Consider the following 27,133-nt stretch of genomic DNA (forward strand, 5'->3'; position numbering starts at 1 on the left):
GGACGCGGGGGTTAAATTTACAATAAAACTGGTGAAAAGTGTGCAAAGTCCGGTCTCTTTATTTGTCCGAGGCTGCGGGCTGCCCCCAGCCCCAGGGAGCTGGCGGGGGGGGAGCCGTGGGCCCCAAGGCCAGCAGCCCCCCTGCCACGGGCGGTGCGCGGGTGCTGCCCCCAGCCCTGCCCTGGGCGCTCCTCGTGCCGCCGCGCTCGCTGCCAAGCTGTTTGGTTATTGCCAGTGCAGTTAAATTAAACGCGGTGGCGGTCGCTTCTAACGCCTGATTGTCGGGCCGGGGTGGCAGAGGAGCTGGGGCAGGGCACGGGAGTGCTGGGGGGGCTCTGCCCCACGGCGCGGTCGGGACGGGGCCGGGGGGGGACACCAAAGGCACGGGCCCCCCGCGCTGCAGCGGCGGCGAGCAGGGTGCCCCGGGGGGTCCCCGTGGGGTGAGGCCGCGGGACGGCTTCTCTTTGGCAGGGGGCCCCCGGCTGGCACAGCGGAGCCCCGGGGGGCACGGGGGGCGTGGGGGGGCCCGTCCCCGGCTGCGCAGCCGCTGCCCCCAGCCCCGCGCGGGGCGGCAGCACCGGGGCCCCGTGGGCGGCTCGCGGGCGGGCACAGGCTCACACCGGCATCGGCATCTCGTTGTACTCGTCCACACCTTCCCGCTCGTCGAGGATGGGCTCGGCCTCGTCTGCGTCCAGCTGGGGGAGCGGGGGGCTGAGCGTGCAGCGGGGGCTCCCCTGACCCCCCCCCCCCCACCCCCCTGACCCCCCCCGTGTCCCTCCCCGAGGAGGGCAGCGCGGCGCACGGCGGGGCCGGTACTTACACACTTCATCTCGCGGTCGGTGAAGATGCGGCTGAGCAGGCACATGCGGAGTGGCACCGTGAGGATGAGGATGAAGGGGAAGGCCAGGGAGGCCACCGTGGACATGACAGCCCACAGCACGGCCAGGCACGCCAGCTGCAGCCCGGTGAAGAGGTGCATGCGCAGCGTGCGCACCTGTGTGGGGATGGGCGTCAGGGACAGGGCGCACGGGACCCTGCATCCCCCCCACCTCACCTTGCTGTGCCCCCACCCTGGGACCTGGCTCCTGCAGCCTTCTTATGTCCCCCCCTCCCCTCCCTAAGCCCCAAGGCAAAGGTCCCGCAGGGGCCCTGGTGCCCCTGACCCCGCTACAGCCCAGGGTGCCCCAGGGGAGGGTCCTGCACCCCACCAGGCAGAGCATGGCCTCTCCCACCCATGGCACCCCCCCAACCCCCCCCTTCCGACCTTTTTGACGTAGGGGACATCAGGGTGGTGCTTGGGGGGCATCAGCAGCAGCTGCAGGCGCTCGTAGAACTGGATGCCGTTGAGGGAGGTGACGCCCATGTAGAGAAAGATCCCGAAGAGCACGGCCAGCGGGATCTCCTGCAGCAGCTTCCCGATGACGATGGACAGCCCTGCGCAGAGGGGGTGTTTGCGTGGTGCCCCCGGACCCCTGCACCCCTCCCAGCCCCCCCCCCACGGCTGCCCAGGCCCCATGTCCGTGTGGGACCCCGGCGGGCAGGGCTGGACCTACCGACGAGCACGGCCACCAGCAGCCCGGTGACGCGCTGCTCCTTCACCTCCTGGATCTTGGGCTTGTCCCCGGGCGCCACGGCCTTGCTCATGACGGTGAGCGCGTTGGCGTGCGTGACGGAGCGCACCGTGGCCGCGGCGAGCCACGGCAGCCCGAAGAGCGCGAAGAAGCCGCCCATGGCCACGATGAGCAGGAGGTCGAGGTGGAAGCCAGAGCCCTTCTGCAGCATCCGCTCCTTCTTGCTGATGATCAGCCTGGGCACAAGGGCGGACTGTTGGCATGGCTCAGCACGGCATGGCATGGCACAGCTTGGCAGGGCTCGGAACAGCACAGCGTGGCTCAGCACTACACAGGATGCTATGGTTCAACACAGCACGGCTCGGCAAGGCTCGGCATGGCAGTTTGGCACGGCTCAGCACAGCATGGCACAGTTTAGCATGGCACAGTTTGGCATGGCTTGGCATGGCATGGATCAGCACAGATTGTCACAGCTCAGCAAAACATGACGGTTTGGCATGGAACAGCTCAGCATAGCAAGGCACGGCACAGCACGGCACGGCACAATACAGCACAGCACAGCATGGCACAGCATGGCACGGCACGGCACGGCACAGTAAGGCATAGCACAGCACGGCACAGCACGGCACGGCACAGCACGGCGCCCCCTGCCCCGCTCATGCCCCGCAGGGTGCTGCTGGGCCCCCATCCCGGCCCCGCTGCGCTCACGTGGTGATCTGCGTCTCCATGAAGATGAGGATGAAGACGAGGATGGCGGGGAGGCCACTGGCCACCATCATCCACACGGGGAAGTCGCTCTTCTCGCCCAGGGGGTTGATCACCCAGCCCCGCTTTTCCGGGGCCGTCACCGAGAACCCGCTGGGCACGCTCAGCTTCTGCGGGGGGCACAAAATAATGGGGGGGCACTGCGGGCTCTGCCCCCAGCTCCCTGGGAGCGAGGAGGCCCCTGCCCCACACTAGGGCACAGGGGCACCCGATGGGGCTGGACCCCCGGGGTTGGAGGCAGGGGGATGCCAGGAGCCCGAGGTGGCCGAGTGACACCCCTGGGCCCAGGAGGGAAGGGGGCTGCGGGGGTCCCCCCGTGGCAGCGGCCTGGTGCTGACCTGCGTGAAGGTGTCTTGGATGCTGTAGTCCACCAGCACCATCACCAGGATGGCAATGGGCACCCCGAAGTCCCCGATGAGCCGCCGAATCTGGAGGCAGAGCAGCGTCAGCCCGGCCCCGGCCCCTGCCCGCCCCCCCTCCCCCAGCTCAGCCCTTGCCCCCCAAAGCCGGGCTCACCCCAGGGCCCCGCGCAGCGCCCGCGCCGCCGTCCCGCCTGCCCCACGCACCCGTCCGGGGAAGAACCGGCTGTTCTTGAACTTGCGCAGGAAGAAGGCGATGAAGAAGGTGCCGGCCATGAGCACCAGCGAGAGCAGCGCCGTGTTGGGCCGCCCCGTCACCTTGGTGGTGGCGCGGCCCCCCGTGCCGTTGGCCGGGGCCGTGCTGCCCTCCTGCCAGGCCTCCGCCTCCGTGCCGTTGGCCCTCGTGCAGTTGTGCAGGGGGTGCTCCTGGAAGATCTGCGGCAGCGGGGGGGGGGGTCTCAGGCCTGTCCTGGCCCCCGCACTGCCCCGCAGGCGTCCCGGACCCGTGGCTCACCTTGGCCAGCTTGGAGAAGGTCTCGTAGATGAAGATGAGGGAGATGAGGAAGGCGAAGATCTCCTGCGTGAAGCGGGAGACGAAGCGCACCAGGAAGCTGCCCTCGAAGGCCACCATGACCAGCACGATGAGGATGAGCCAGAAGCCGATCCAGACGCGTCCCACCAGGTACTCCAGGTCATTGGAGGTGCAGAACTGCGGGCAGACAGACGGACGGGTGTCAGCAGCAGGGACAGCCCCAGGGCTGGGCGCAGCACCCAGGAATGTCCTCCCCGCTCTCACCGTGAAGAAAGCCTCCTCGAAGACCAGCAGGGGCCCCGAGAAGCCGATGACGAGCAGGGGCTGGGCGCCCAGCAGGCAGAAGAGCACGCCCTGCAGCGACGTGGAGATGATCAGCTCCGACACCCCGATCAGGTCGTGCGTCTTCTCCCCTGCGGGCAGGACAGGGTCAGGCACAGCAGGCGGGACAGGGGCCGCGGCGCCTCCAGGCGCACCGCCTGTCCCCAGCAGCACGGCACGGCACACCCCAGAGCTCACCCAGCAGCCCTCCGAAGGTGATGGCCGGGGACAGCGCGGCGAAGTAGATGAAGATGACGGCGGCGATGCACTGCGGGTTCAGCGCGTCCCTGAAGTCGCTCAGGTACTTGGGGTAGCGCCGCCGCACGTCCCGGATCAGCCCCCCGAAGGGCCGGCCCGTGCGCCGCAGGGGATCGTCCTCGTCCTCGCCCTCGCCCTCCACCACCTTCAGCTTCAGCAGCGCTGCACCCGGGGCAGAGGATGGGTGGTGAGACCCCGCCACGCCGCCCAGACCCTGCCCGGCCCCGGCCCCGGCGGCACCTTTCTCCTCGGGGGACTTGGGCTCCAGCAGCAGCCTCCGCTCCTGCTCCTCCCTCTTCTTCAGCATCTCGCGCTGGAAGTGGGCGACGCTGCGCAGCAGCTCCTCGCCCTGCACCTCCGAGGGCGGCAGCACCACGCTGCAGTCCAGGAACTCGTTGATGGCGTTGAGGAGGTCGTGGCGGTCGTCGGCCAGGTAGGCGGCCTCGTGGAATTGCTGCGGGACGGCGGGGTCAGAGCCCCCGGTGGGGGACTCGGGCAGGGGACGCGTCCAGGACACGTTCCCAAAGCCGGGACGCGGCCCAGGAGACGGCGCTCACCTTGTCGGACATGAGGGTGGAGATGGAGCGCCCGATCTCGTGGTAGTCCATGTGGGTGCTGCTGGGCCCCAGCAGCACGAAGAGGAAGCGCACGGGGACGGGCACCTCCAGCACCGAGTCCAGCTCCACGGCCTCCTGCAGCCGCACGAAGGCCATGGTGGGCTGGTCCAGGAACTCCACGCAGCCTGCGGGGTGCCCGAGGGATGCAGGGGGTCACCTTGGGGTGCCTGGCGTGTGGAGTCCCCCCCCACCCCTCCTCACCACCCCTCCATACCCACAAGCACCACCGTGGCCTCGGCGTTGTCCGGGATCTTCTCCAGCAGCTTCAGCTCGTGCTTGGACTTGGAGCGAGTGATGCCAGCCGGGGGTGGTGGGGCCAGGACCTCCCTCTGGGGGGGCAGAGCTCAGGTCAGGGCCTGGCCTGAGGATGAGGAGCGGCAGCAGGACAGAGGAAGGTGCAGGGGGGGGGGGGCCGGGCTCACCTCCCGCTCCACGTCGATCCGCGTGTCGTGCTCCACAGCGTGGCCGGCGATGAGGGGCTCGGTGACGGCCGGCTCGCTGCCCTCGCCCACGTGGTTGGTGCTGTGGTGGTGCACGAGCAGCGAGCCCAGGCTGCCGGCCGAGATGTTGCGGGGAAAGGAGAAATCCTTCTCGTCGCTCGGGTGGCTGCGGGACAAACCCAGGGCTGTCTGCGGCGGCCCCATCTCTCCGCGTGCCCGAGGGGCTCCTGGTGCCAACTGCCCCGGGGGAGCTCCCAGTGTGGACCGGTGGCACCAGGGACAGTGCTGTCCCCGCGGCCGTGGGGAGCAGAGCTCAGGGGAGTGGGAGGCTGTGGGGTCGCTGCCCCCTGCTCACCTGTGCTTGAGCAGCAGCGCCCGCAGCACGTTGGCGCGGTCCTCGGCCCGGATCTGGTCGGTGATGACCATCTGCTCCACCACCTGGTGAGCCACCCCCGGCAGAGTCTTCTGGTCCAGGTCGAGGAGCACAGCACCTAGGGCAAGGGAACGAGGGCTGAGGTGAGTGGGGCCAGGGGTACGCCTGCTGCACCCTGAGGGGCTGCCCCCCTGCCCTACCATGGGACAGGGTCTTGCGCAGCTCCAGGAGGCTGCGGAAGGACAGCGAGGCCACGTGCGGCTTGCCCCAGCGGTCCGTCTCCTCCTCCACGTCCTCCTCAAACTTGATCCAGCGCGCCGTCTCCTTCCACTGCAGCTCCTGGTTCTTGTCCACCACCAGCTCGTTCAGCTCCACGAACACCTGAGGGCACAGGCGGGTCAGCGGGGACACCCCAGGGCAACGGGGGGCCGGGCGCTGGCAGCCCCCCTTCACTGGGCCCTGAGCGAGACGGCTCCTCTGGGGTACCCTGGCGAGCAGAGGGACCCCCGCCGTGCCCCAGCTCCCCCCCGGGTGCAGCCCCCACCTCGTGTGGCTGCCGGTCCTGCTTGCGGTGCCGCGTGCTCGGCTCCTTGTGGTCCTTGCTGACGTGGACAACCTGCACCTTGGCGCTCTTCCGCACGAGGTGCCGGCGCACCCCGGGCACGTCCTCGAAGCGGTGACCTGCCAGAAACGGGGACGGATGGAGGTGGGGGCAGGTGGGTAACCCACGGGGGGCACGGCCCCGAGAGCCCCCCGCACCACGCAGCCTTGGGGAGCCCGTCCCCGGCAGTAGCCCCCCGGCAAGCTCAGAGACTGCAGCTGGGGCAGGGCAACCACCACCACAGGGCCGGGGGCCAAGGGAGCAGGAGGTGGGACTCGGCCAGGGAGGATGGGGCTGCGTTGGCAAGCACCTGCACAGCGAGGAGCAGCCGCCCGTGCACCCCTTGCCAACGGGCTGCGGGTGCGCTGAGGGCAGAGAGCTCCCCAGGGAGCTGTTAGGGCAAAGGCAGCCCGGGAAGTCCCGGAGCTGCAAGCTGGAGAGCCCCCGGGGGAGGCATCGCCGCCGCCTCCTGCTCCAGCCGCCCTGGGTGCCAGCCCCTGGCCGCGTGCCACTGGCGCTGCTCCTGCCCGTCCTCGGCGCCCGGCATCCCCTGCGCCCACAGCCTGCACCCAGCCCTGCTTGGCCCCAGCCCCGCGCACGGCTCCGGCTTTGAGGTGGCCAGCGCGGCTCCGTGCTCCCCAGCCCCCCTCGCCCGCCAGGCCCAGAGCCCACTCACTCTTCATGTAGTCCAGGTCGGCCGAGGCCAGCGTCTGGGCCTCCGACTCGTCCGTGGGCATCTTCTGGTACTGCGCCTGCTCCGCGCCCGTCATGCTGCCGATCCGCCGCCTCTCGTGCAGGTTGTAGCTGCGGTGCCCCGGCTGGGACTTGGCTGCGGGGCGGCCGGGGGAACCGGCTTCCTCGGCGGCCGGGCCCTCTGCTGAGCGTCCCTCCTCAGCATTGGGGCTGCAAGGCAGGCACCACCCCGGGGCTGAGCCCCTGCTGAGCCCCACAGGACGGGGCACCCGGACCCCCGGCCCCATCGCTCACCTGGCTGCCCTGGCTGCCTTGGGGGACACGGCCCTGCAGGGCTCTGCCGGGGGGGCTGGCGGTGCCGGGGGTGCTGCCGGCTCCTCTGCGCGGCGGTCGGCCGCCTCGTCCTCCTGCAGGAAGAACTGCGACCAAGGGCAGGGGAGAAATTGGCTCCCACGGGCACCAGCAGCCCCCCGGCCCCCGCGCTCCCTGCCCCGAGCGGCCCCCACCTGCACGGCCTCCGGCGGGGCGCCCTGCAGCAGCTCCTCGGCGGAGCGCTCCGTCTCCGTGTCGCACGCCTCGTCCTCATCCTCTTCGGCCTCCTCGATGGTGGGGGTCTCTCCGGGGGCAGAGGCGCGGGGGCGCTTCTTCTTGCCCTTTTTGGGCGCTCCCTTCTTGCGGCGGGCGTCGGGGGGCAGGTGCGTGGAGAGCGGGTGGTGGATGTGGTGGGACGACTGGCGGTGATCTGGGGGGACGGGGCGGGGTGGGCGCGCTGCCTCCCCGCTCGCCCTGCCCGGGGCCCTGCCCGCGCCCCCCGCCCCACTCACACTCGAAGTCCTCCTCGCCGTAGCTGCGCCCGGCCTCCTCGGCGTTGCGGGGGTGCGAGTCGCTCAGGATCTCCTCGAAGCGCTCCACGCCCAGCGCCTTGTTCAGGTCCTTCTCCTCCTCCTCCTCCTCCCCAAACTTGGGCGAGCCGGGGCCCAGCGCATCCTGCTCGGGCTGCGGGGGGGGGGCGCGGGGCTGAGCGGACACCGGGACCCACCGAGCCCCCCGGGCTCCCCGACCCCCCCCAGCCCCTCCGCGCATCCCCGCGCCCCCCGGTGCCGCCCCCCGGTGCCGCGCCCGGTCCCTGTCCCCGCCGTGCCCCGGGTGCGGGTGCGGTGCGGGGGGGGCCGGGTGCAGGCGCGGCGCGCCCCGGCCGGTGCCGTCCCCACCTGAGTCATGGCGGAGCGGCGCGGAGCCTCCCCCGGTGCTTCCCCCGCGGCGGCGGCGGCGCTTTATGGGGGCGGCCGGGAAGGTCACGGCGGCAGCGGCTCCGTCCCCCCCCCGCCTCGCCAAATATTGACGGAGCCGCCCCGCGCCCGCCTCAAGGTGACAGCGGCGCGCAGAGGGCACCGCGCCGCGCCCGCAGCATCCCGGCACCGCGCGCCCCCCCCGGTAACGCGCGGCGCCCCCCCGGTACCGCGCCCCCCCCGGCGTGTGCGCGGCGCCCCCCGCGCTGCGTGGAGCCTGCCCGGCCCCCCCGCCCCCCCCCCCCTTGCACCGTCATCCCGCGGGCACGCACGGCCCCCCCACCACTCCCCTCCCCGTTCTCCCCCCCCCGGGCCGTGCCCGGGTCCCGCTCGGGGCCGCGCCGCTGCCGCCGCCCCCCCCGGGCTGCACAAAGAGGGGAGGGGGCGTTGCCAGCCCCCCCCCCATGGGCAGCTGCCCCCACAAACACCACAACCCAGGAGGCCCCAAAGGGCCCTGCCCTTTGAAGCCGGGCAGAGCCCCCCCGGACCCCCTCCCGGGGGCTCCCCCCACCCCCAGGCTGCGCACGCTGCCCCCACACCCCAACCACCAGCCCCCAGCTCTGAGCAGCCGCAGCGCCCTGCTGCCCCCCCCCCAGGACCCCCCCATCGCTGCCTGAGCTGTGAGCGCAGCCCCCAGCCCTGGCCCCCAGCCCCGTGCCCCCGCGCTGACCCCTGGCCGAGGACCCCCCCCCCAGTGCCAAACCCGCCCCCAGCCCTGGCCAGGCGTCACCGGGCACCGGCGGCCCCCTCCGTGGGTCCCCGGGGCTGAGCCCTCCCCATCCCAGGAGTGGCTCTGGCGGGCAATGCCCCACGCCCCGGGCACGCTGGTGGCACTGCCACCGGCCCGGCACAGCCTCGGGACCCAGGATGGATGGGGACAGGAGCCCGTGGCCGGGCAGTGCGGGACGCGAGGCCAGGGCTTACCGGGGGGCTCAGGAGGAAATCCATGGGTGGCGGAGCACTGAGGAAGGGGCCGGGGCCACAGCGCCTGTGCCACCCGCAGGTCCCATCCCCGATCACGTGCCGCGGCGATGGGGCCTTGCCCAATGGCTGGGGGCAGCCATCCCGCGTGCCACGAGGGGTTAATCATTAACCCCGCTCCCGGCAGCCCCATAAACCCCAGCAGAGCCCCGCCGTGTGCTGGCACCGGGCACGGCACCGGCAGAGCCTCCCCTCGAGGGCACCCCCAGGCCCACGGCAGCGCACCGGGCTGGGCACCGTGCGGCCCCGCGGGCAGCCCCTCGCTCCAGCAGGGCCGTGCCGTGCCGTGCCATCCTGCTCCATGCCGTGCCCCAGGATGCTGCGGTTCCCCAATCCTGGCAGACCACCTCCCGCAGCCCCCCGGCCCCCCGGCAGCACTTACGCTCTCGAAGGCCGACGAGACGATGTGGTGGATCTCAGAGGACACCTGGGAGTGGCTCATGACGCTGGCCGCGGGGCACGCTTAGCCCTTCTCCTTCTCACGGGGTCTCAGAGGGCGGTGTTGGGACAGCATAACCTGGGGGAGCAGAGCGGGGGGCTCGGGGGGAGGGCTCCCCGTGAGCCCTGCGGGGCCGTGCGGCTGCCCAGCCGTGCCCCAGAGCCCCGCACCCGGTGCCACCCCCAGCCCCGCAGCCGCAGCAGCCCCGGCAGGGCGCCGCAGGGAGGGCGGCCGCGGTTGGCGTCCCTCCGGCTGACCCGGGGGCCGGGGAGAGAAAGAAAACAGCGGGGCGGGCTGCGCCCCGGGGCCGGCTCCAGCCGGGTTTGTCTTGGCCGCGGGGTCCGAGCAGGAGAGCGGGCGCCAAGACAAACGCCGGAGGAGAGCGGGGCCCAGGGCTGGGCTTGGACGGGGCCCAGCCCCTCGGCGTGACCCTGAGCGCGCTGAGCCCGGCCCCGCGCGGCACGGACCCCCAGACTGGACCCCCAGACGGGCACCCCCGCCACCCTCCTTCACCCCAAACCCCTCCTCCAGCCCCGCGCCCCCCGCGCCCCCCACTTGCCCTCGGCAGCTCCCCGGGCCCCGGCTGAGCCCTGGGTGCCGGCGTGCCGGGTTTATTGCGGCGGGCGGCCCCACGTGACGGCGGGGACCGCGGAGGGTGGTGATGGATGACTGCGCCTCACATGGGCGCCTCGCCGCCCGCACCCGCACCCCTCCCGCCCCCCACCCCACACCTGCGACCCCTCCGTGCGCCCCACACCGCCGCCACCCCGCACGTGGGGTGCTGCTGCCGCGGGCTGCTGCCCCCCCCAAGGCTTTAAGGGGGCTGCTTGCCCCCCAAACCCCGCTGGCCGTGCCCCCAGGAGCGGGCGGGAGCCGCCCTGAGCCACTCTTTCCACACCGTGGGGTTTTCCAGGAGCCGTCCCCGCAGCCCCGTGCCCTTGCCAAGGTGGCTGCTGCCCATCAGCAAGGGGAGGCGAGGCGGGGGCAGGCACGGCCGCAGATAAGGACGGTGTTTGTGCGCCGCCCCCGGCCCGGGGTGCCTGGCCGTGCCCTGCCAGCACAAACACCGCCACGGGCGGCACGGGGCCACGCTCCCCCTCTCCCCGTCCCGTGCCCGGAGCCGTGGCCGGCCTCGAGGAGCTGCGGCCTCGGTGCCCGCCGGGACTGCGTCTCCTCGGGCCCTGCTCAGCCGCGGTGCGGTGCCAAGCCGGGCACGGCGCGCTGCCCGCGGCTGCTGGCTCTGGGCTCGGCGCTGCCCGGCTCCGGCTGCTCCCTAATCCCGGGGCCGGAGCCAGAACATCCACATTCCAGCCGAGCGAGCGCAGATTAGCGACCTGACCTGCCGGGGCGCCCGCCAAACCGCCGCTGCCACTCCCCCGCCGCCGGCCGGGGCGCGGGACGGGGAGCCCCGGTGTGTGCCCCGCAGCCCCGGGGAGGGACACGTCCCGCGGCCCCCGCGGCCACCGCACCCTGCAGGGCATGGGGACGGCCGGGGGCTCCCAGTTCCCATCATCTCTGCAGGAACTGCATGGCTCTGGTCTCACCAGTGCGCCCAGCAGGGCTGGAAATGGGAGGGGGACACAAGCTGGTGCCTGCTCCGGCAGAGCCAGGAGGACCCCCAAAATGCCCCCTGAGTTCCCCCAGCCCCTAGGGCTGCAATGGGGGGAGGTGAGGGGGGAGGGGGGGGTGAGCTCTGCTGTGCCAGGCAGCACCCGGGCACGGGGATGGGGAGGATGAGCCACCGGACAGCAGCAGCACGTGCTGAGCACGCAGCGGGGGCACAGGCACCCAGAAGAGCCTGGCTGGGCGCAGACGGAGCCTCCACGCGGCTCCAGCCCTGCTGGGGGGGCACGGCCACGGTGTCCCCATCCCAGCCACACCGGGTGGGCAGTGCCGGGCCCCCACCCAGGGGTGCCAGGTCTGGTGCAGGAGCGCGCTCGCCGCTGCCCTGAGAGGCTTTGCTGCGTTTAATCCTGGCTGCAGCTCGCAGGGCTTAGAGCCTCGTAAACACCTCTGGGACTGCGCTGGGCAGAGCGCAGCTGGGAAGCGGTCCTGAGCCGTGTGCTCATGGCACCGGGGAGCCGTGTGCTAACCCGCCTCCAGCCCCTGCACGCCTGCCCCTTGCCCAAAAGGGGGGCTCCGAGCACTGCCCCACTCCCCCGGCCTTCGGCGGTGCCACGGCGGGGACCCAGCAGGACTGCGGGGCCGGCAGAGCCGCAGCACCCGGCCACAAGGGCTGCGGGCACCCTTGGCTGACCCCGCTGGAAAGGGTGACGGGCGCCAGGCCCTCTGCTGCCCCGCTGGGGCTGAGTCACCGCGAGCGCGGCCGGGCGGAAACGGCTCAGCAGCTCGTGCCGCGGCCGGGAGAGGAGCCATGAGGAGCCCTGAGTCAGGCGCTCCCGCACCGGGCACCCCGCTGGTCCCGCACCCGCTCCCCGCAGCCCCGCGGGGCCGGGAGGACGCCCCGGTCCCCGCACCCCCCAGACCCGCAGGAGCCCCCCGGGGCCCGGTGCCCCCCGCAGCAGAGCCGGTCCCGCAGCGCTCCGCGTGCGGCGTTTCCCAGGCCCTGGCGCGGCACAATGGGCTGTTGTTTGCCGGGAACAATCCCGCTCAGATAAGCAGGGCAGGTCCCCGATAGGGAGATAGGGCTGCCAACACCGCTCTGCGCCATTAATTACCGCCTGGCTCCGCTCGGTGCCTGTGCGTGAGCCGGCTCTGCTGCTCCCGCCCCGGTGCTGCCGCCGCATTCCTGGGGCCAGCCTCGACCTGCCCGCCTGATCCCGCCTAAGACGATTACAGGGCATCGTCCCGGCCCCGCGGCACCACGCCTGGTGCTCCCGGGGCTGCTCCCGGCCCCGCTGCAGCACCCAGCAGCAGCTCCCTGGATGCAGCACCCCCACCACCACCACCACCACCACCGCTCGTGCCCGTGCCGCTGGCCACCCACACGCAGCCCCGTGCCTCTCCAGAGGTGGATGCCCCAGGCACTCATCCACGAGCCACACGTTTGTGCCCACAGGCCAGGGAGCAGCCTTTGGTGGCCGCTGCCCCAGGTTTTGGAGCCTCATCTGCAGCCTGGCCACGGGACCCAGCCCAGCCACCGCTGCCCGAGCTGGGCCCGCTCCATGGGCACTGCCCCTGGCATGCTCCGGGTGCGCTGCCACAGGCTCAGCGCGGCGCTGGGCAGGCTGTGCCCTGCACCGGGTGGACGTGTCCCAGCCCCAGCCCTGCCCCGGTCAGCGGGGCGAGGAGCCCCGGTGCCACAGCCCCACACGGGCACCCAACGGGGGCTGCGTGGTGATGGGCACCGCTGACCCCGTGGGGCTCCTGGGGCCTCGTCCCCCCGGTACCCCTGCTGTGAGCAGCCAGAGGTGACGCTGCACCAGGTCACCAGCAGCCGTGGGCCCCCCACCCCTTCTCATGGGGCTTTTTTGGGGGGAATGTCCCCATTGTCCCCATTTCCCATTCTCTATGCACGGTCCCCCACCCATCTCTCTGCACATTGTGTCTCAGCGCACCCGAGGGGGACCAGGGACAGCCACAGCCCCACAGAGCTGCATGCACTGCCCCGACCTGGTGGGATGGGGTCCCTGTGCCCCCATGGAGAGCAGGCTGGGGGTGCTGAGGGGGCCAGCACCGCGGGGAGCCCCCACAGCCCCCAGCCCCACACTGTGTGGGTCGTGGGACAGCCCCCTCCCTCTGCAGCAGGTGGGCTGCCCTGTCCCTGTCCCTGTCCCCACCACTGCACCAGGAGCTCGGTGGTGACGAGGAGCCCCCAGGGGAGCGGGGCTGCAGCCTTGGGCACAGCTCAGCCCGGGGCACCCGGCCGCCCACCCCATCCCACGGCAGCAGGAAGACGAGGAGGAATTTGGTGGCTGCAGCCGCTCGCTAATCCCCCTGCTCCTGCCCAGGACATTCCTCAGCTCCGGGCGCAGCAGCCATTTGGGGCAGCACGGCCCCAGCCCGGTATCACCGTGCCAGCGGCACCAGCCCATGACCGGCACCCCAAGGCTGAGCTGCCTCCGCACCCCGGAGTGCCGGGCTCACCGTGCCCCCCGTGGGTCACCGGCGTCACCGGCACCTGCAGTGGCCGTGCGCATGCAGCCACCCCTGAGCCCCCTGTCCCGGTCCTGCCACCCCCCCGCTCACCTGGCGGCTCCGTGTGGCCCCGTGAGCCCCCGGCAGAGCCGGGCCTGCAGCGCAGGGGGTCGGGGAGCCCGCGCCTGCTCCCAGGGCCATGGCAGGCGGCGAGGGATGGAGCGGGGCCCGCTGCCACCAGCACGCCACAGCCACCCTCGGCACGGCTCCCGTGGCCGCCGAGGTTCTCTAGACACTGCAACTTCAGAAGCCGCCACCAAAAATATCCTCCTCCCCCCGCTCGGTGACCTCAAAACAACCGGATCCAGGGGATGAATCACGGCGCTGCTCCGCGCGCACGCCCACACGCGGTGCCACCGCCACGGCCCCGGGGGGCCGGCGTCCCCCCCCGGCAGCACGGGGACACGGGGCCGCCCGGGGAGCTGCCGGCCAGACCCCAAGTGCCCCAGCCCAGGGGGCTCCGTCCCACGGCAGCCCCTGCCCCATCCCGAGGGCTGCGGCCACCCCAGGGTGCGCCCGGGGAAGGATCAGGCGCAGCCGCACCGCGGGCTCGGCAGGGTGCCCGGGGCCAGGCGCTGGCACAGCCCCTGCCCCCCGGCTGGGCTGGGGGCTGCGTGCCCACCCTGCCCCTGCCCGGCCCCACTCACCCCATCGCCCGGCGCCGCGCTCCTGCTGCTCCTCGCTCCCGTGCTGCAGGCCCCGAGGGAGCCCCCGGGATAGGATTGTGCCCCGTGGGGCCGGGAACCCTCGGCACAGCCCCTGCCGCGGGCTGAGCTGGCCGCTGTCTGTCTGTCTGTCTGTCTGTCTGTCCGCCCGCTCTGCGCTCTGAGCTGCCAAGTGCCCGGACAACGCCGGGAGCTTTTATACCGGTGCGCGAGGAAAAAAAAAAAGCAGCAGCAGCAGCAGCAGCAGCAGCGAGACTCTTTGTTCCGTCAAGCCTGTAACAGGCCACTTTATCCAAACACCGCTCCAGTGCCAAGTCCCAGTAACTGTTCTGAGGCAGCCACACCTCTGCGCGCGGCGAGGCTCCCGCTGGGCACGGGGGCCGGCGAGAGGCGAGCGTGGCCGGGCTGGGGGCGGCCGTGGTGCAGGAGAGGCTCCTGCGGGGGACGCGGGGAGGGTCGGGTGGCACCGGGGCACCGCGGGGAGCAGGACGCGCACCCGGCTTCACGGCACCGGGAGCCAGCATCCTGCAACGGGACAGGCACCGGGCGAGGGGCACGGGGGGACGCAGCAGCAGGAGATGGGGGGCTCAGGGGGGGGCAGCCCCGTTCCCTGTGCCCGCTCGCCGGCTCCATCGCGGTGGGGTCGGGCGGCGAGCCCGGGCTGCGCGGCGCTGCGCTCCCCGCTAATGACAGGGCTGTGCCGGGGCCCGGGGCCAGGCTCGGTCCCACGGCTCCCGGGGGGGCTCCCCTCTGCCCGGCCCCGGGGTCACCGTCGTGCCCCCGCGCCCGTCCTGGCCCCGTGCTGCCACCCCCGGCCACGTCTCCGCCAGCCCCCGGGGGGCTCCCCGGCGTTTCTCGGTGCCCCGTGCCCGGGGGGAGCGGAGCAAAGTGGGGCAGGGGAGAGGCGGCACCGCTCGGTGGGCAGCCCACGGCCACGGGGTCACCGGGGGTCACCGGGGGTTACTGGGGGTCACCGGGGGGTTACTGGGGGTCACCGGGGACACCCATGCAGGGTCCCCGCCGAGCCCCCCGGCCGTGCCCCGCCAGCTACGGGTGCGGGCAGCCGGGGGGGGGGCTGCACACCCACCGGTGCTACCGGGGACACGTCTGGGGGGGGCACGGCCGGGGGGGGCTGCCCCTCGGGGGGGTCCGTGCCACCGGCTGGGCTCGGGACCGAGCGGCACCGCGGGGCCGGAACCCCCCCGGGGTAACCGAGCGGGGTCCCCACCCCCGCCCCCCCCAGCAGCCCCGGGACCGTCCCCAGCCCCCCCCGAGGCTGCCCCGGGGCGGCGGCGGCACCGAGCGGCGGGGCCGGGCCCGCGGCGCCGTTCCCCAGCCCCGGAGCCTTGCGCAAGCGGCGGCCCCGCGGGAGGGGGGCACCGAGCCCCGCCGGGACCGGGCCGGGGGGGGGCGGCCGGGGGAGACTCGGGACGGCACCGGGGGAGCCTCGGGGCTGCACGGGGGCCCCGGGGGCGCGGAAGGGCGGAGGGGAGGGCCCGGGAGCGGCCCCGGTGCGGGCGGGGACCCCGGAGGCGCCCCCCACCCCCTCTACGGGCGCCCCGTCGGGGCTGGGAGCGCGGCCGGCAGGCGCTGAGCCCCGCGGGGCTGCCCGGGCCGGGCACTTACCGGAGCTCCGCGCCGCGCCTGGGCCGGGCCGGGCCGCTCTGTGCGGGGCGGGGCGGGGCGGGGCGGACCCGGAACCCGGCCCGGGAGCGGCACCGGGCGGCGGCGGGGCTCGAACCCGCGGCCACGGGGACAGGGAGGTGGGGGGGGGGGGGGGCGCGGGGGGCGTGGTCACCGAGTGGGCGGGGCCGGCATGGGCGGGGTTATCGCGGGGGCTGCCGGGAGGTGTGGCTGCAGCGGGGAGGGTGTGGCCGTGCCGGGGGGCGGGGCTATCGCGGGGGCTGCCGGGAGGTGTGGCGGTGCCGGGAGGTGTGGCCGCACCGGGGAGGGCGGGGCCTGGCGGGGGCGGGGCGGGGCGGGGCGGGGCGGGCGCGGGGGCTGCCGGGAGGCGCGGCGGGGGCCGGGCGGTGCGGGCCCGAGCGGAGCGATGCAGAAATACGAGAAACTGGAGAAAATCGGGGAAGGTGCGGGGGGGGCGGGGAGCGGGGCGCGGGGCTGGGTCCGGGGCCGGGGCCTGGGCCGGTGGCGGCGCGGCGGTGACCGGGCTGCCCGCAGGCACCTACGGGACCGTGTTCAAGGCCAAGAACCGGGAGACGCACGAGATCGTGGCGCTGAAGCGGGTGCGGCTGGACGACGACGATGAGGTGAGGGGGGGAGGGGAGGGGAGGGGAGGGGGCCGGGACGGGACCGAGCCGGGCCGTGCTGGGCAGTCCCGGGCCGTACCGAGCTGTACCGGGCTGAGCCGAGCCAGGCCGGACCGGGCTGGGCTGATCTGAGCCGTACCGAACGGTCCTGGGCCATACGGGGCCGTACCGGGCTGTGCCATACTGACCCGAGCCATACCGAGCAGTCCCGTGCTGTACCGAGCTGTACCGGGCTGATCCGAGCCAGGCCGTACTGAGCCATGCTGATCTGAGCTGTACCGAATGGTTCTGGGCCATACGGGGCTGTACCGGGCTGGGCCATACGGATCTGAGCCATGCTGAGCCGTGCTGAGCCTGCCGGGCTGATCCGAGCCGTACCGGGCTGAGCTGAGCCGTACCAAGCAGTCCTGTGCCGTGCTGAGCTGTGCCAGGCCGTGCTGTGCCATACCGAGTGGTCCCGTGCCATACTGAGCTGTGCTGTGCTGTGCTGGGCCATACCGTGCCATGTTGTGCCATGCTGTGGCGGGCCATACTGCATGGTCCCATGCCATACTGAGCTATATTGAGCAGTCCTATGCTGTGCCAGGCCATACTGAGTGGTCCCATGCCATACCAAGCCATGCCGGGCCATACTGAGCCATGCCGTGCCATACCAAGCCATACTGAGCGGTCCTGTGCCGTGCTAGGCCATACTGAGTGGTCCTGTGCCATACCAAGCTGTGCCGTGCCGTGCTGGGCCATGCCATACTGAGTGGTCCTGTGCCATACCGAGCCATATTGAGCGGTTCTGTGCCGTGCTGGGCCATACCGAGTGGTCCCGTGCCATACTGAGCCGTGCCATGCCGTGCCGTGCCGTACCGACCCAGTCTCGGTGCCCGCAGGGCGTGCCCAGCTCGGCGCTGCGGGAGATCTGCCTGCTGAAGGAGCTGAAGCACAAGAACATCGTCAGGTGAGCGCAGTGCGGCCCCGCGGGGCGTGTGCCCCCCCCCGGGACCCGGTGCGAGGTGCGGCCGTCCCCGCAGGCTGCACGACGTCCTGCACAGCGACAAGAAGCTGACGCTGGTCTTCGAGTTCTGCGACCAGGTGAGCGCCCGGCGCGTGCGGCACGCGGCCCCCGGCCCCCGCCCTGCCCTGACACCGCCGCTGCTCCCCCCGGCAGGACCTGAAGAAGTACTTCGACAGCTGCAACGGGGACCTGGACCCCGAGATCGTCAAGGTGGGGGCCCCGGGGAGCCGGGGGGCGCCCGGCTGTGGGGGTGCAGGGTGGGCACCTCGTGCTCACGGCCGCGCTGTGCCCCGCAGTCCTTCATGTACCAGCTGCTGAAGGGCCTCGCGTTCTGCCACAGCCGCAACGTGCTGCACAGGGACCTCAAGCCCCAGAACCTGCTCATCAACAGGGTGAGCCCGGGGGGGGGGGCATCTGTCCCTCTGGGGTCCGTTTGGGGTCCCTCTGGGGTCCTCCCGGGGTCTCTTTGGGGTCATTTGGGTCTGACCCTGGAGCTCTGGCCGCAGAACGGGGAGCTGAAGCTGGCAGACTTCGGCCTGGCGCGAGCCTTCGGCATCCCGGTGCGCTGCTACTCGGCCGAGGTGAGTGTGCCGTGCTCGTGCTGTCTGTGGGGGGGGGGCCCGGCCCCCTCTGCCCCACCGCGAGCACCCCCCCGCCACCCCCACGCAGGTCGTCACGCTGTGGTACCGGCCCCCCGACGTGCTGTTCGGCGCCAAGCTCTACTCCACCTCCATCGACATGTGGTCGGCCGGCTGCATCTTCGCAGGTGGGGGCGGGCGGCACCGGGGGGGGGGGGGTTTTGGGGGCCGGGACCCCCCAGGGGGGGCTTCTGGGGCTCATCCCCGCTCCCTGCCTAGAGCTGGCCAACGCGGGGCGGCCGCTCTTCCCGGGGAACGACGTGGACGACCAGCTGAAGAGGATTTTCCGATATCCTTCTGGGGGGCGGGGGGACACGGGGGGGGTGCGGGAGGAGGGCTGGGACGGGGCCGGGGGGGGGGGGGGCGCGGGTCCCCGGGCTGGGGTCTGCCCAGCACCCCGGAGCCGTGGCCCTTGACTGCGGCCGCCCCCACGCTGCTGGGCACCCCCACGGAGGAGCAGTGGCCGGCCATGGCCAAGCTGCCCGACTACAAGGTGAGGTGCTGGGGGGGCCGGGGGGGGGGGCGGCGGGCGCGGGGCCCGGCTCTCACGGCTGTCCCCAGCCCTACCCCATGTACCCCGCCACCACCTCCCTCGTCAACGTGGTGCCCAAGCTCAACGCCACCGGCCGGGACCTGCTGCAGGTGAGCGCTGTGGGGGGGCGCCGAGGCCTTTGTGGGGATGGGGGGGCTGCTCCGGGACCCCCCCAGCCTCACCGTGCCCCCCCCTGCCACCCGCAGAACCTGCTGAAGTGCAACCCGGTGCAGCGGATATCGGCGGAGGAGGCCCTGCAGCACCCCTACTTCACGGACTTCTGCCCGCCCTAGGCCTGGCCCCGTCCCGCTCCGAGCCGCGGGGGGGGGAGCAGGGGACGAGCGCCCCGCAGCCCCCCCCCTCCCCGCTATTTATTAGGTTTTTATCCAGCGCTGCCCCCCCCGGGCCTGCCCCGCAGGGCTGGGGCACCGGCGTCCCCCCCCGCGGTGCTGGCAGAGCGGCAGGACCTGGGGGGCCGGACCCCCGCGCCCCCCCCCCCACCCCACGACCTCTCCCCAGCCCTGGCAGCGGACGGGACCCCCGGTGCTGGCCCCGGGGGGGGCACCTCGTTCCCCAGCGCGCTGCGGGCGGGGGGCTGCGCGCGGTGGGTACAGACATAAAGAGCTTCCCCCTCCCCGAGCCGCCTCCTTCCTGGTGCAGCCGGGGGGCTGCAGGGACAACCTGAGGCTGTTTTGGGGAGGGGGGCGGCGGGTGGGACCCCCCCGAGGCGCAGCCACACCACCGGCGCCTGGGGCAGGACTTTAATGGCGCGGGGGGGGCGCATGTACAGCGGGGACGGGGGACAAGCAGCACATGCAGGGACACGGGGAGCCCCGCAGCCCCCTGCCGCCCGGGCGCCGTGCGGGGCTGGGGGGGGGGTCTGCTCCCCCACCAGCCCCCAAAACCCCCCCCCCCCGGCCGGCCGGGGGTGCGGGGCCGGGCCCCTCAGCAGGCGAACTCCTCCAGGGCGCCTAGAGCCGGGTGACGAGGTAGCACGTTCGGGGCGAAGGCGACACCGTCCGCGTGGCTGCGCAGGGGGCGGCAGGCACTCTGCGGGCACGAGGGGGGCAGCAGTTGGGGGGGGGGGGTTGGGGGGCTCTGGGGGGGGCCGCTTCCACCCCCCTCAGCTGCCCCACGGGGGTCCCAGAGGACCGGGGAGGTGTCCGAGCTGTGCGCGGCGGCGTTGCATCCATGTGTCCCACGGCAGCCACACGCACACCCCGCACCCCACACACGCTGCGTGGGGCAGGGCCCCCCCCCTCAAAGCCCCCCCCGTTTTGCAGGAGCACCACCCCGACCCCACGCAGGGCACGGCCCTGGCGCTGTCCCCGCGGTGCCTGGGGGCGGTGGCGCGGTGCCGGGGGGGTGATGCATGAGGATGGGAGCGCAGCCGCCCCGCGGATGGTGCCGAGAGAGAAGCCTGGGATGGAGGGGGACAGGAGGGGGGGGCCCTGCCGCCGTCCTCGCCCCGCGCCCCCCCCGGTGTCCCTGCGTCCCCGGTGTCTACCTGGGCCCGGGCGGGAGCGCGGCGGCGGGGCTGCCCGGCACGGCTGGATGCTCCTGGGGCAGGGCGGGCGGACAGAGAGGAGACCGTGAGGCGCGGGGGCCGCAGATGGGGTGGGATGAGGTGCCGGGGATGGGGGGGGGGGGGGGGGAGAGCGGGGCAGGGGGCTGGCGGGGCGCTGGAGGGGGGTTACCAGGGTGCTGCTGCTGCTCCGCCGCATCCGCTTCTTGTCCTTGTAGAAGCCGAGGAGCTTGTCCCGAAACACCTGCGGGGGGGGACGGGTCAGCGCCCCCCACCCGCGGCCCTGAGGGCGCTGGGGGTGAGGGAGGGGGCAGGCGAGCGGCCCCGTGGCGGGGGCAGCCTCACCTCGTACAGGTAGTCGAAGATCTCCAGGATGGTCAGCAGGCTGGCGCCGATGAAGAGCCCCATCTGTCCCCCGATGTCACCTGGGGCGCGGGGGCAGCGTCGGTGTGTGGCCCCCACCCTGGCCCCCACCCCAGGCCCGGCCCTGGCCGGGCACTCACCCAGCAGCCCCGCCACCTCGTACGCCTTCTTCTGCTCTATCATCTCGTAGTTCAGGGCCTCAAAGAAGATGTCCAGCACCAGCACGTTGTCCCTGGGGGGCAGGAGGGTGTGGGGCAGGCAGGCGAGCCCCGTGGCATGGCGACGAGCTGGGGTCTGCGCCGTGCCCCCGTGGGACGGGGGGGTCTGCGTGCACGCTGGGGGCGGCACAGCCCCACTGTGCCATGCGGTGCCAGGCGGTTTGCTCTGTGCTGGGGTGGGTGTGAAGCCAGGAGGCCGTGCTGTGCCATGTTGTACCATGCCGTGCCGTGCCATGCCGTGCTGTGCCATGCTGTGCCGTGCCGTGCCGTGCTGTGCTGTGCCATGCCGTGCTGTGCCATGCCGTGCTGTGCCATGCCGTGCTGTGCCATGCCGTGCTGTGCTGTGCCATGCCGTGCCGTGCCATGCTGTGCCATGCCATGCCGTGCCGTGCCGTGCCCCGTGGGCAGCAGCGGGGCCGCGCAGCACTCACGCGATGTACTGCTCGGTCTTGTTGAACTTCTTGGCCAGGTAGCGCGCTGAGGCCTTGCTGGGGATCTTCACCATGGAGAGCTCCTTGCCGTAGCGCACCATGTCGCAGGGCGTGCGGCAGGCGCAGTACTCGCTGTCCTTCTTCACCAGGAAGTCTGGGGGGGGCACGGGCTGGGACAGGGGGTGCAGGCACGCAGCCCCCTGCCCTGCTCGTGTCCCACGAGTGCTGCCGGCAGGACCCCAGACCCACAAATCCGGGTCGGGCTTGGGGCCGGCGGGGCTGTGACCGGGGGGCTGCACCTACCCAGAGCGGGGTCAGCACACTCCTTGTACTGCTCCGGTGTGCAGACGTTGGCGTTGCCTGTGGGGGCACACAGCGGTCGTGGGGTGCAGGGGGGGGTCCCGAGAGGGGTCTCTGCCCCCCCCAGACCCCTCCCCACTCACCCGGCATGTGCACCATGCGGCAGTTGCAGTTCTCGGCCAGGTAGCGCGTCTCGCAGTCGAGGCGGCAGGCGGTGATGCTGTAGTTGGTGAAGAAGTCGGACTCGATGGGGGTGGCCTTGCAGTCCCCCCAGGGCGGGGGCAGGTACACCAGCTGCCGGGCCCGTGCTAAGGAAAACTCGGCAGCGCCGGCAGCCCCATCCCACAGCCCCGTCCCACCTTGGTGGCCCCATCCCACGGGTGGGCAACACAGAGCCTTGGGGGGGCCGAGAGGGGAGACCCATGGTGGGCGCTGCGGGATGGGGGCTCCGGACCCCACGGGGACAGGGCCTGGTGTAGCCAGGGGGTCACCAGCACCGTGGGCTTGGTGGTGCAAGAGTGGGGGCAGTGGGGGGGACAGCAGAGAGGGGCAGGGGCAGCGCTGCCCACACCAGCAGCACCGGCACACATGGAGACGCCCACTCCAGGCACCTAAATTTAGGCGTCTGGCTGCGCCAGCTGGCTGCCGCCCCTGCCCGCAGGCTGCTCGGCAGGAGCCGGGGGGGGAATGGTGTGGGGGGGGGGGCACAGCCCAAGCCTGCGGCAGGGACTGAACGGCCCTGCCCAGGCACGGCCCCAGCCGGGGGCTGCCTGTGCCGGGGAGGGGGTCCCGGTGCCCCCCGGTGTTGGGGTGGGTGCCGGATACCCGCTGCTGCTGGCAGGACACGAAGGTCTGGAAGCCGGGTGCCACCCCGAAGCCCAGCTGGTCGATGAAGGGGGGCTCCTGCTGGCTGTGGATCTGCACCTTCACCCCCGCCTCGTAGGACGTCTCGTCTGCAAGGCAGCACGGGGCGATGCAGGGCCGGGCATCCTTCCCTACCCCCTCACCCCCCCCAGCACGCGGGGTCCTCACCGGTGTCCCCCCAGACGGGCAGGTATTCCTCCTGCTGGATGTTGAGCATCAGCTCCAGGCCGTTGCCCGCGCCGCCCTGCAGCGTGGTCAGCAGCTCGGTGCCCGGCTGCCCCGAGTTGAAGGTGTAGCACTTGCCCAGGCGGGTGAAGATCTGTGGGGCGGGGGCGGCAGCCTCAGCGCCTGCCCTGGGGCAAGGGGACGGGAGCTGGGCCCCACAGGGCCCCGAGTGGGGCTGGGGGGCTGGGGGCCAGGACCCTGCAGGACCCCGCAGCGCAGGGCAGGGCTGGCACGCTGCCCCCTTCCCTGCTGGCACCGGCACGATCCTACAGCAGTTTTGGAGCCCGCCCGGCCCCACAGCGGCTGATCCCGTGCTTAGGGGCCGGGAGGTGGCTTGGCACCGCTGGGCTCCCCTGGATGCGCCCCGGTGCTGCAGCCCCCACGCTGCCCTACGTCCCTGGGGGTGGGCGAGAGGAGCTGCCGCTGCCAGCGCCGGGGGGGCTTCACCAAGCACCTGGGGCTGGGGATGGAAAGGGGGGGCAGGAGCCATGCCCCAGAGACACTGCCCCACAGCCTGTGTACACCATCACCCCACAGCCTGCACATCCCATTGCCCCACAGCCTGTGCACCCCACAACCCACAGCCTGTGCACCCCACAACCCACAGCCTGTGCACCCCACTATCCCCCAGCCTGTGCACCCCGTCACCCCCCAGCCTGCACATCCCACCGTTCCTCAGCCTGCCCTGCCCTGGGTCCTGCCCAAGCCCTGCCCTGGACAGAGCCACCCCGGGGGCAGAGCTGGTTCGGGATGGGGACGGGGAAGGGGACGGGGACGGGGGCTGCTGCGAGTCCTGCCCAGGGCCGAGCTGCCTGCGGCAGAGCCAGCCACGGCCACGGTGCTGGCAGCGGCCACGGTGGCACTCACGGCGGTGAAGTTCTCGGGGCCGCAGTCCTGGCCGCGGAAGCGGCAGCTCAGCAGCATGTCGCGGATGGGGTGCCCGGCGCGCTGGTAGAAGGCGGCCAGGTCGTAGCTCTTGCTGGGGAAGAAGCCGGTGAAGTCCGCGGGCCGCCCCAGCGCCCGCAGGTAGCGGGAGAAGTCCTCCCGCTCCACCGCCAGCAGCTCCTTGCCCAGCCAGAACAGGTCGTTGGGGGTGAGCTGGGAGCGCCGGATGCGGTTGTAGTTGCAGAGGGTGACGGCGGGGAAGGCGAGCACGCGGCTCTCCGCCTCATCCAGCACCGTGACGTGCGGGTAGGCGGCGTAGTGCCGGACCCGCTCCCCGGCCTGCAGCAGGAAGGCGCCCAGCGAGGCCAGGAAGGCGCCGGCCCAGAGCAGGCGGCGTGGGGCGGGGGCCCCCGGCACGAAGACGTGCCCCAGCCCGTGCAGGGTGCAGGAGCGGGCGAAGGCGGCCAGGCTGGCGGCCCCGTGCGCCCCGGTGCCCGGCTGCGTGGCCATGGTGGCCCCGTCCTGCAGCGCGGCTCTGCAGGGGGATTGGGTTTCAGCGCCAGCGCGGGGACGCGGGGGACACGTGAGCGGGCACGGGGCAGGGCAGCAGCGGGGATGCGGGTGGTGGGGACGCAGCCCGTCCCCCTGGGGGGCTCAGCCCGTCCCCCTGCGGGGACCCACCTGCCTGCCCAGCGCCGGGGACCCCAGGGAGCAGGACGCCAGCACCCACAGGGCGAGCCGGAGCCGAGACCCCATGGATCTGTGAGAATCCCCCCCCCGACACCAAAGCCCCCACCCAAACCTGCCCCAGAGGCAGAGCTGCCCCCGCACCCTGCCCACCCCCTGCGCCCAGCCCCGACCCCCTGCACCCCCCGCACCAAGTCCTTCCCCTCCCCACGGAGCCCCCCTGAGGGGCTGCACCAGGCACAGAGGAAGGGGGGCAGTGGGCTGCTTGGGCCTGCTGCAGCCTCGAGCCCCCAGCCCCACCCCACGGCCGCACGTGGTGTGGGACCCCCCCGGCGGCCCCGTCCTGACCCCATGGCGGGGGGGGGGGGGGGCGGCTGCTGCAGTACCGAGCTCCCAAAGAGGGGAGCCATCGCCATGGCAACGCTGCCCATGGGGGGGGGGGCTGCCATGGCAACCGGCAGCCCAGCACCAGGACGTGAGGGATGGGGGGGGACAGGACGGGGACGGGGATGTGGCCCCTGCGCGCGCAGCGCTCGGCCCCAGCATCTCCCACCTCCACCCCGCGGCGGGGGCCACACGTCCCAGCCCCCGGCCGCACTGCCTCGGGGGGGCACAGATGCGGTGTGAGCCCCCCACCACTCACAGCCCTGGCTTGGGACCCCCATCACACACCCGGGTGCCTGCGCACGGCCACCTCAGTGCCTGCGCTGCAGTGGGAGCCGGTGTCCGGAGCGCAGGGTGGCGGTGGGGGGCAGCAGGACCCTAATCCGCGCTCAGCCCGCGCATTAGTGCTGTATTTTTAGCAGGCAAAGTTGCAGTCGGTGCAGCCAGCAGCGGTGCTGGGGGGGGGGGGGACACGGCCGGGCTCCGGGCAGCCTCTAGGGCACTGCTGCGCACGCTCCTGCTGCCAGCGCTGGGACCACACGTGCCCGGTGGAGCAGCAGCCCCGGGAGCAGCAGGCGGCACGGGGGGAACGGGCACTGGCCCCAAGACCCCCAGCTCGTCCCCGTGCCCTGCCCCCACCCTGCCGGCCCCCCCGCCACAGCACCCAGCCCGGGGGATTAGAGCCCGGGGAGGGGGTGCCGCAGCCCAGGGCTGCCCGGGGGAGTCCTTGGCGTGGAGCTGCAAAGGCGAATTCATTTCCTGCTCCCCAGCGTCGGGCTGGCGGCGGTGGCTGGCGTGACCGCACACCGAGCTCGTGCCGGCTGCGGTGGGGACCGGGGAGCAGAAGTCAGGGTCCTGACCAACGTGCCCCCTCCCCACGGAGCGACCAGGGTGCCTGCCCCACGGCCCCACAGCCCTGCACCCCCCCGGCCAGGCACTGCCCGTGTGGGTCTCACCCCTGCCACAAACGGGACCCCACGGTGCTGGGGCTGAGTGTGCCGGGTGGGGGTCCCGCTGCCCATCCTCGGTGCCCCCCCTGGGGGGTCAGCTCCCTGGCACCGCGCTGCACTCACTGCAGGTGCCTGGGGCTGAGCCCCCTCATCCCGTGCAGGGCCTGCAGCACGCCGCGGGGCACGGCAGCGGTGGGTGCTGATGGCACGGGGAGGGAGGCTGCTCGGCTGCAGCACGGGCACTGTGCCCAGCTGCCTGGCACCCCCAGGGTGGGCACCAGATGGGGGCACCGCCAGCCAGCACCCAGCCCACCACGGTGCCTGGGCAGGCGCTGCCAAGGAAGGGGCTCACCCAGGTGCCCACCAGCCCCTGCACGCTGCTGCCCACCCCCGTGGGGACACCTCCGGCCACCTGCGACCCCCAGGACGGTGACCGCCCCGTGCCCCAGCGCTCCCCCGTCCAGCGGCCGGGCCCCCCGGCACTCACCACGGTGAAGTTGCGGGCGGTGCAGTTGGCGCCGCGGAAGGAGCACTGCAGCAGCATGTCGGCCAGGTCGTGGCCCGTGCGGTTGTAGAACTCGGCCATGCTGAAGGGCTTGGCCTTGAAGTTCTTGAAGTTGGCCTTGTCGCGCAGCGCGGCCAGCACGTCGGGCTCGGCCAGCTGCGGGTTGCTGATCTCGTAGCGGTCGTTGAGCAGCGCCAGCAGCTCGCCGACGTGGTACATGTCGTTGCGGGTGATCTTGGAGAAGCGGAACTCGTTGAGGTTGCAGATGGTGATGGCCGGGAAGGTGAGGTTGTGCGCGGCCACCTCGTCCAGCTTGGTGACGTGCGGGTAGGTGAGGAAGTAGGCGACGCGCTCGGCGCACACCAGCAGCAGCAGCCCCAGCGAGCCCAGGAAGAACACGCTCCAGAGCACGCGGCGCAGCGACACGGCGCCGTAGGCGAAGATGTGGCTGATGCCGTGCAGCGACGAGCTGCTGGCGAACGCCCGCAGGCTGGAGAGGGGCTCGGGGCCCCCCCCGCCGCCCTCCCCGCCGCCCCTCATGCTGCTGCCGCCGCCCGCCCCCTCCCCATCGCCGCCCCGGCCCCGGTCCCGGCCCCGGTCCCGGCCCCGGCCGCTCCGCTCGGCTCCGTTCGGCTCCGCCGCGGGAGGCGCCGCTCTCCGGGGGCCGCTCCCGGTGCGGCGCCGCCCCCAGCCCCAGCCCCGGCCCCGGCCCCGGCCCCGCTGCGCCCCCCGCGCCGGGCGCCTCCCCCGGGGCTCCGCGCTCCGCTGCCGCCGCCCCGGGCCCCGCCGCTCTCCCCCCCCCCGGGGCCGCCCCCGTGCACGGCGCCGAGGCTGCGGCTGCGCTACCCGGGGCCGTGAGCTTCCCGCAGCCGTGCCGCGGGACGGGAGCTGCCCGGGGGGGCCGCGGGGAGACAGGGGCTGGGGGGGGCTCAGAAGGGACGCGGCGGGGCGACCCCCGGTTGCCCCCTCCTTCCCCGGGACCTTCCCGATTTGCGCCCCGGTCCCCGGCCCCGCCGCTGCCTGGGGGGCGGGCGGGGACCCCCCCGTGGCGGCTGCAAGCGCCGGGGAGTGGCCTGGGGACCCCGGGCCGTGGGAGCCGACACCGTGCTGCAGAGCCGGGACCGGCACGGGGGCTGGGGGGGGGTCCCGGAGAGCCCGGAGGAGCCCCGCGGGGGGACAGGGGTGGGGGGGTACCGGGGGGTGCCCCCACCGGGACGGGACGGGACGACGGGAACGGAACCGGGCCGGGCCCTGACCCCCCCGGGACCCCGGTGCCCCCCCGGTGCCTCCCGCCGGAGGGGCGGGGCTTCGGAGCGGCACGGAGCCCGGCCCCGCCCCCTTTCCCCGGTGC

General features: G+C 73.4%; 3 protein-coding genes across 8 annotated transcripts; 1 reads left to right on the forward strand and 2 right to left on the reverse strand.

The window, feature by feature from the left end:
- Window positions 1-34: 34 nt before the first annotated feature.
- On the reverse strand, window positions 35-15,740 carry SLC4A2 (solute carrier family 4 member 2). Of its 4 annotated transcripts, XM_084282672.1 has the most exons (23): window positions 15,629-15,740; window positions 9,183-9,317; window positions 7,355-7,526; window positions 7,037-7,272; window positions 6,825-6,949; window positions 6,514-6,740; window positions 5,781-5,917; window positions 5,437-5,617; window positions 5,219-5,354; window positions 4,846-5,029; window positions 4,638-4,752; window positions 4,364-4,548; window positions 4,047-4,260; window positions 3,747-3,968; window positions 3,492-3,640; window positions 3,210-3,404; window positions 2,903-3,130; window positions 2,675-2,764; window positions 2,280-2,446; window positions 1,554-1,807; window positions 1,265-1,434; window positions 821-994; window positions 35-695 (listed from the first exon to the last, which is right to left on the reverse strand). In XM_084282672.1, exons 2-23 carry the CDS (start codon window positions 9,240-9,242, stop codon window positions 615-617), a joined length of 3,702 nt encoding a protein of 1,233 aa, XP_084138798.1. In that variant the 5' UTR covers window positions 9,243-9,317; window positions 15,629-15,740; the 3' UTR covers window positions 35-614. The 4 variants fall into 4 exon arrangements, with proteins under 4 accessions (XP_084138798.1, XP_084138797.1, XP_084138795.1 ...); XM_084282671.1 differs by having other exon boundaries at window positions 3,747-4,260; window positions 6,825-6,937; XM_084282669.1 differs by having other exon boundaries at window positions 3,747-4,260.
- Window positions 15,741-16,003: 263 nt separating this feature from the next.
- On the forward strand, window positions 16,004-19,081 carry CDK5 (cyclin dependent kinase 5). 3 transcript variants are annotated; one of them, XM_084281448.1, is made up of 12 exons: window positions 16,004-16,089; window positions 16,181-16,269; window positions 17,151-17,218; window positions 17,292-17,352; window positions 17,429-17,485; window positions 17,572-17,667; window positions 17,782-17,856; window positions 17,945-18,041; window positions 18,133-18,202; window positions 18,346-18,406; window positions 18,475-18,555; window positions 18,652-19,081. In XM_084281448.1, the coding sequence occupies exons 1-12, from the start codon at window positions 16,053-16,055 to the stop codon at window positions 18,736-18,738; spliced, it is 879 nt and encodes a 292-aa protein (XP_084137574.1). In that variant the 5' UTR covers window positions 16,004-16,052; the 3' UTR covers window positions 18,739-19,081. The 3 variants fall into 3 exon arrangements, with proteins under 3 accessions (XP_084137574.1, XP_084137575.1, XP_084137576.1); XM_084281449.1 differs by having other exon boundaries at window positions 18,526-18,555; XM_084281450.1 differs by lacking the exon at window positions 18,475-18,555.
- Window positions 19,082-19,416: 335 nt separating this feature from the next.
- On the reverse strand, window positions 19,417-26,322 carry ASIC3 (acid sensing ion channel subunit 3; the record flags this gene model as incomplete). The annotated part of the gene is made up of 11 exons (XM_084281877.1): window positions 19,417-19,495; window positions 19,953-20,005; window positions 20,143-20,214; window positions 20,316-20,395; window positions 20,474-20,565; window positions 20,983-21,136; window positions 21,286-21,342; window positions 21,426-21,576; window positions 22,108-22,235; window positions 22,315-22,465; window positions 25,765-26,322. 11 exons carry the CDS (start codon window positions 26,320-26,322, stop codon window positions 19,417-19,419), a joined length of 1,575 nt encoding a protein of 524 aa, XP_084138003.1.
- Between the last annotated feature and the right edge of the window lie 811 nt (window positions 26,323-27,133).

This window comes from Netta rufina (genome assembly GCF_964035555.1).
Source record: "Netta rufina genome assembly, chromosome: 2".
In the NCBI taxonomy this organism is placed as follows: domain Eukaryota; kingdom Metazoa; phylum Chordata; class Aves; order Anseriformes; family Anatidae; genus Netta; species Netta rufina.

Excerpts from the sequence above, each read along its gene's own strand:
- CDK5 (XM_084281448.1), top strand. The coding sequence starts at position 16,053 with ATGCAGAAATACGAGAAACTGGAGAAAATCGGGGAAG. Across the intron at positions 17,353-17,428 it reads TCTTCGAGTTCTGCGACCAG|GACCTGAAGAAGTACTTCGA; the intron begins GTGAGCGCCCGG and ends TCCCCCCGGCAG. Across the intron at positions 18,556-18,651 it reads CCGGCCGGGACCTGCTGCAG|AACCTGCTGAAGTGCAACCC; the intron begins GTGAGCGCTGTG and ends TGCCACCCGCAG.
- SLC4A2 (XM_084282669.1), bottom strand. The coding sequence starts at position 9,242 with ATGAGCCACTCCCAGGTGTCCTCTGAGATCCACCACATCGTCTCGTCG. Across the intron at positions 4,549-4,637 it reads GGCCACGGTGGTGCTTGTGG|GCTGCGTGGAGTTCCTGGAC; the intron begins GTATGGAGGGGT and ends GGCACCCCGCAG. Across the intron at positions 696-820 it reads CCGACCGCGAGATGAAGTGT|CTGGACGCAGACGAGGCCGA; the intron begins GTAAGTACCGGC and ends CCGCTCCCCCAG.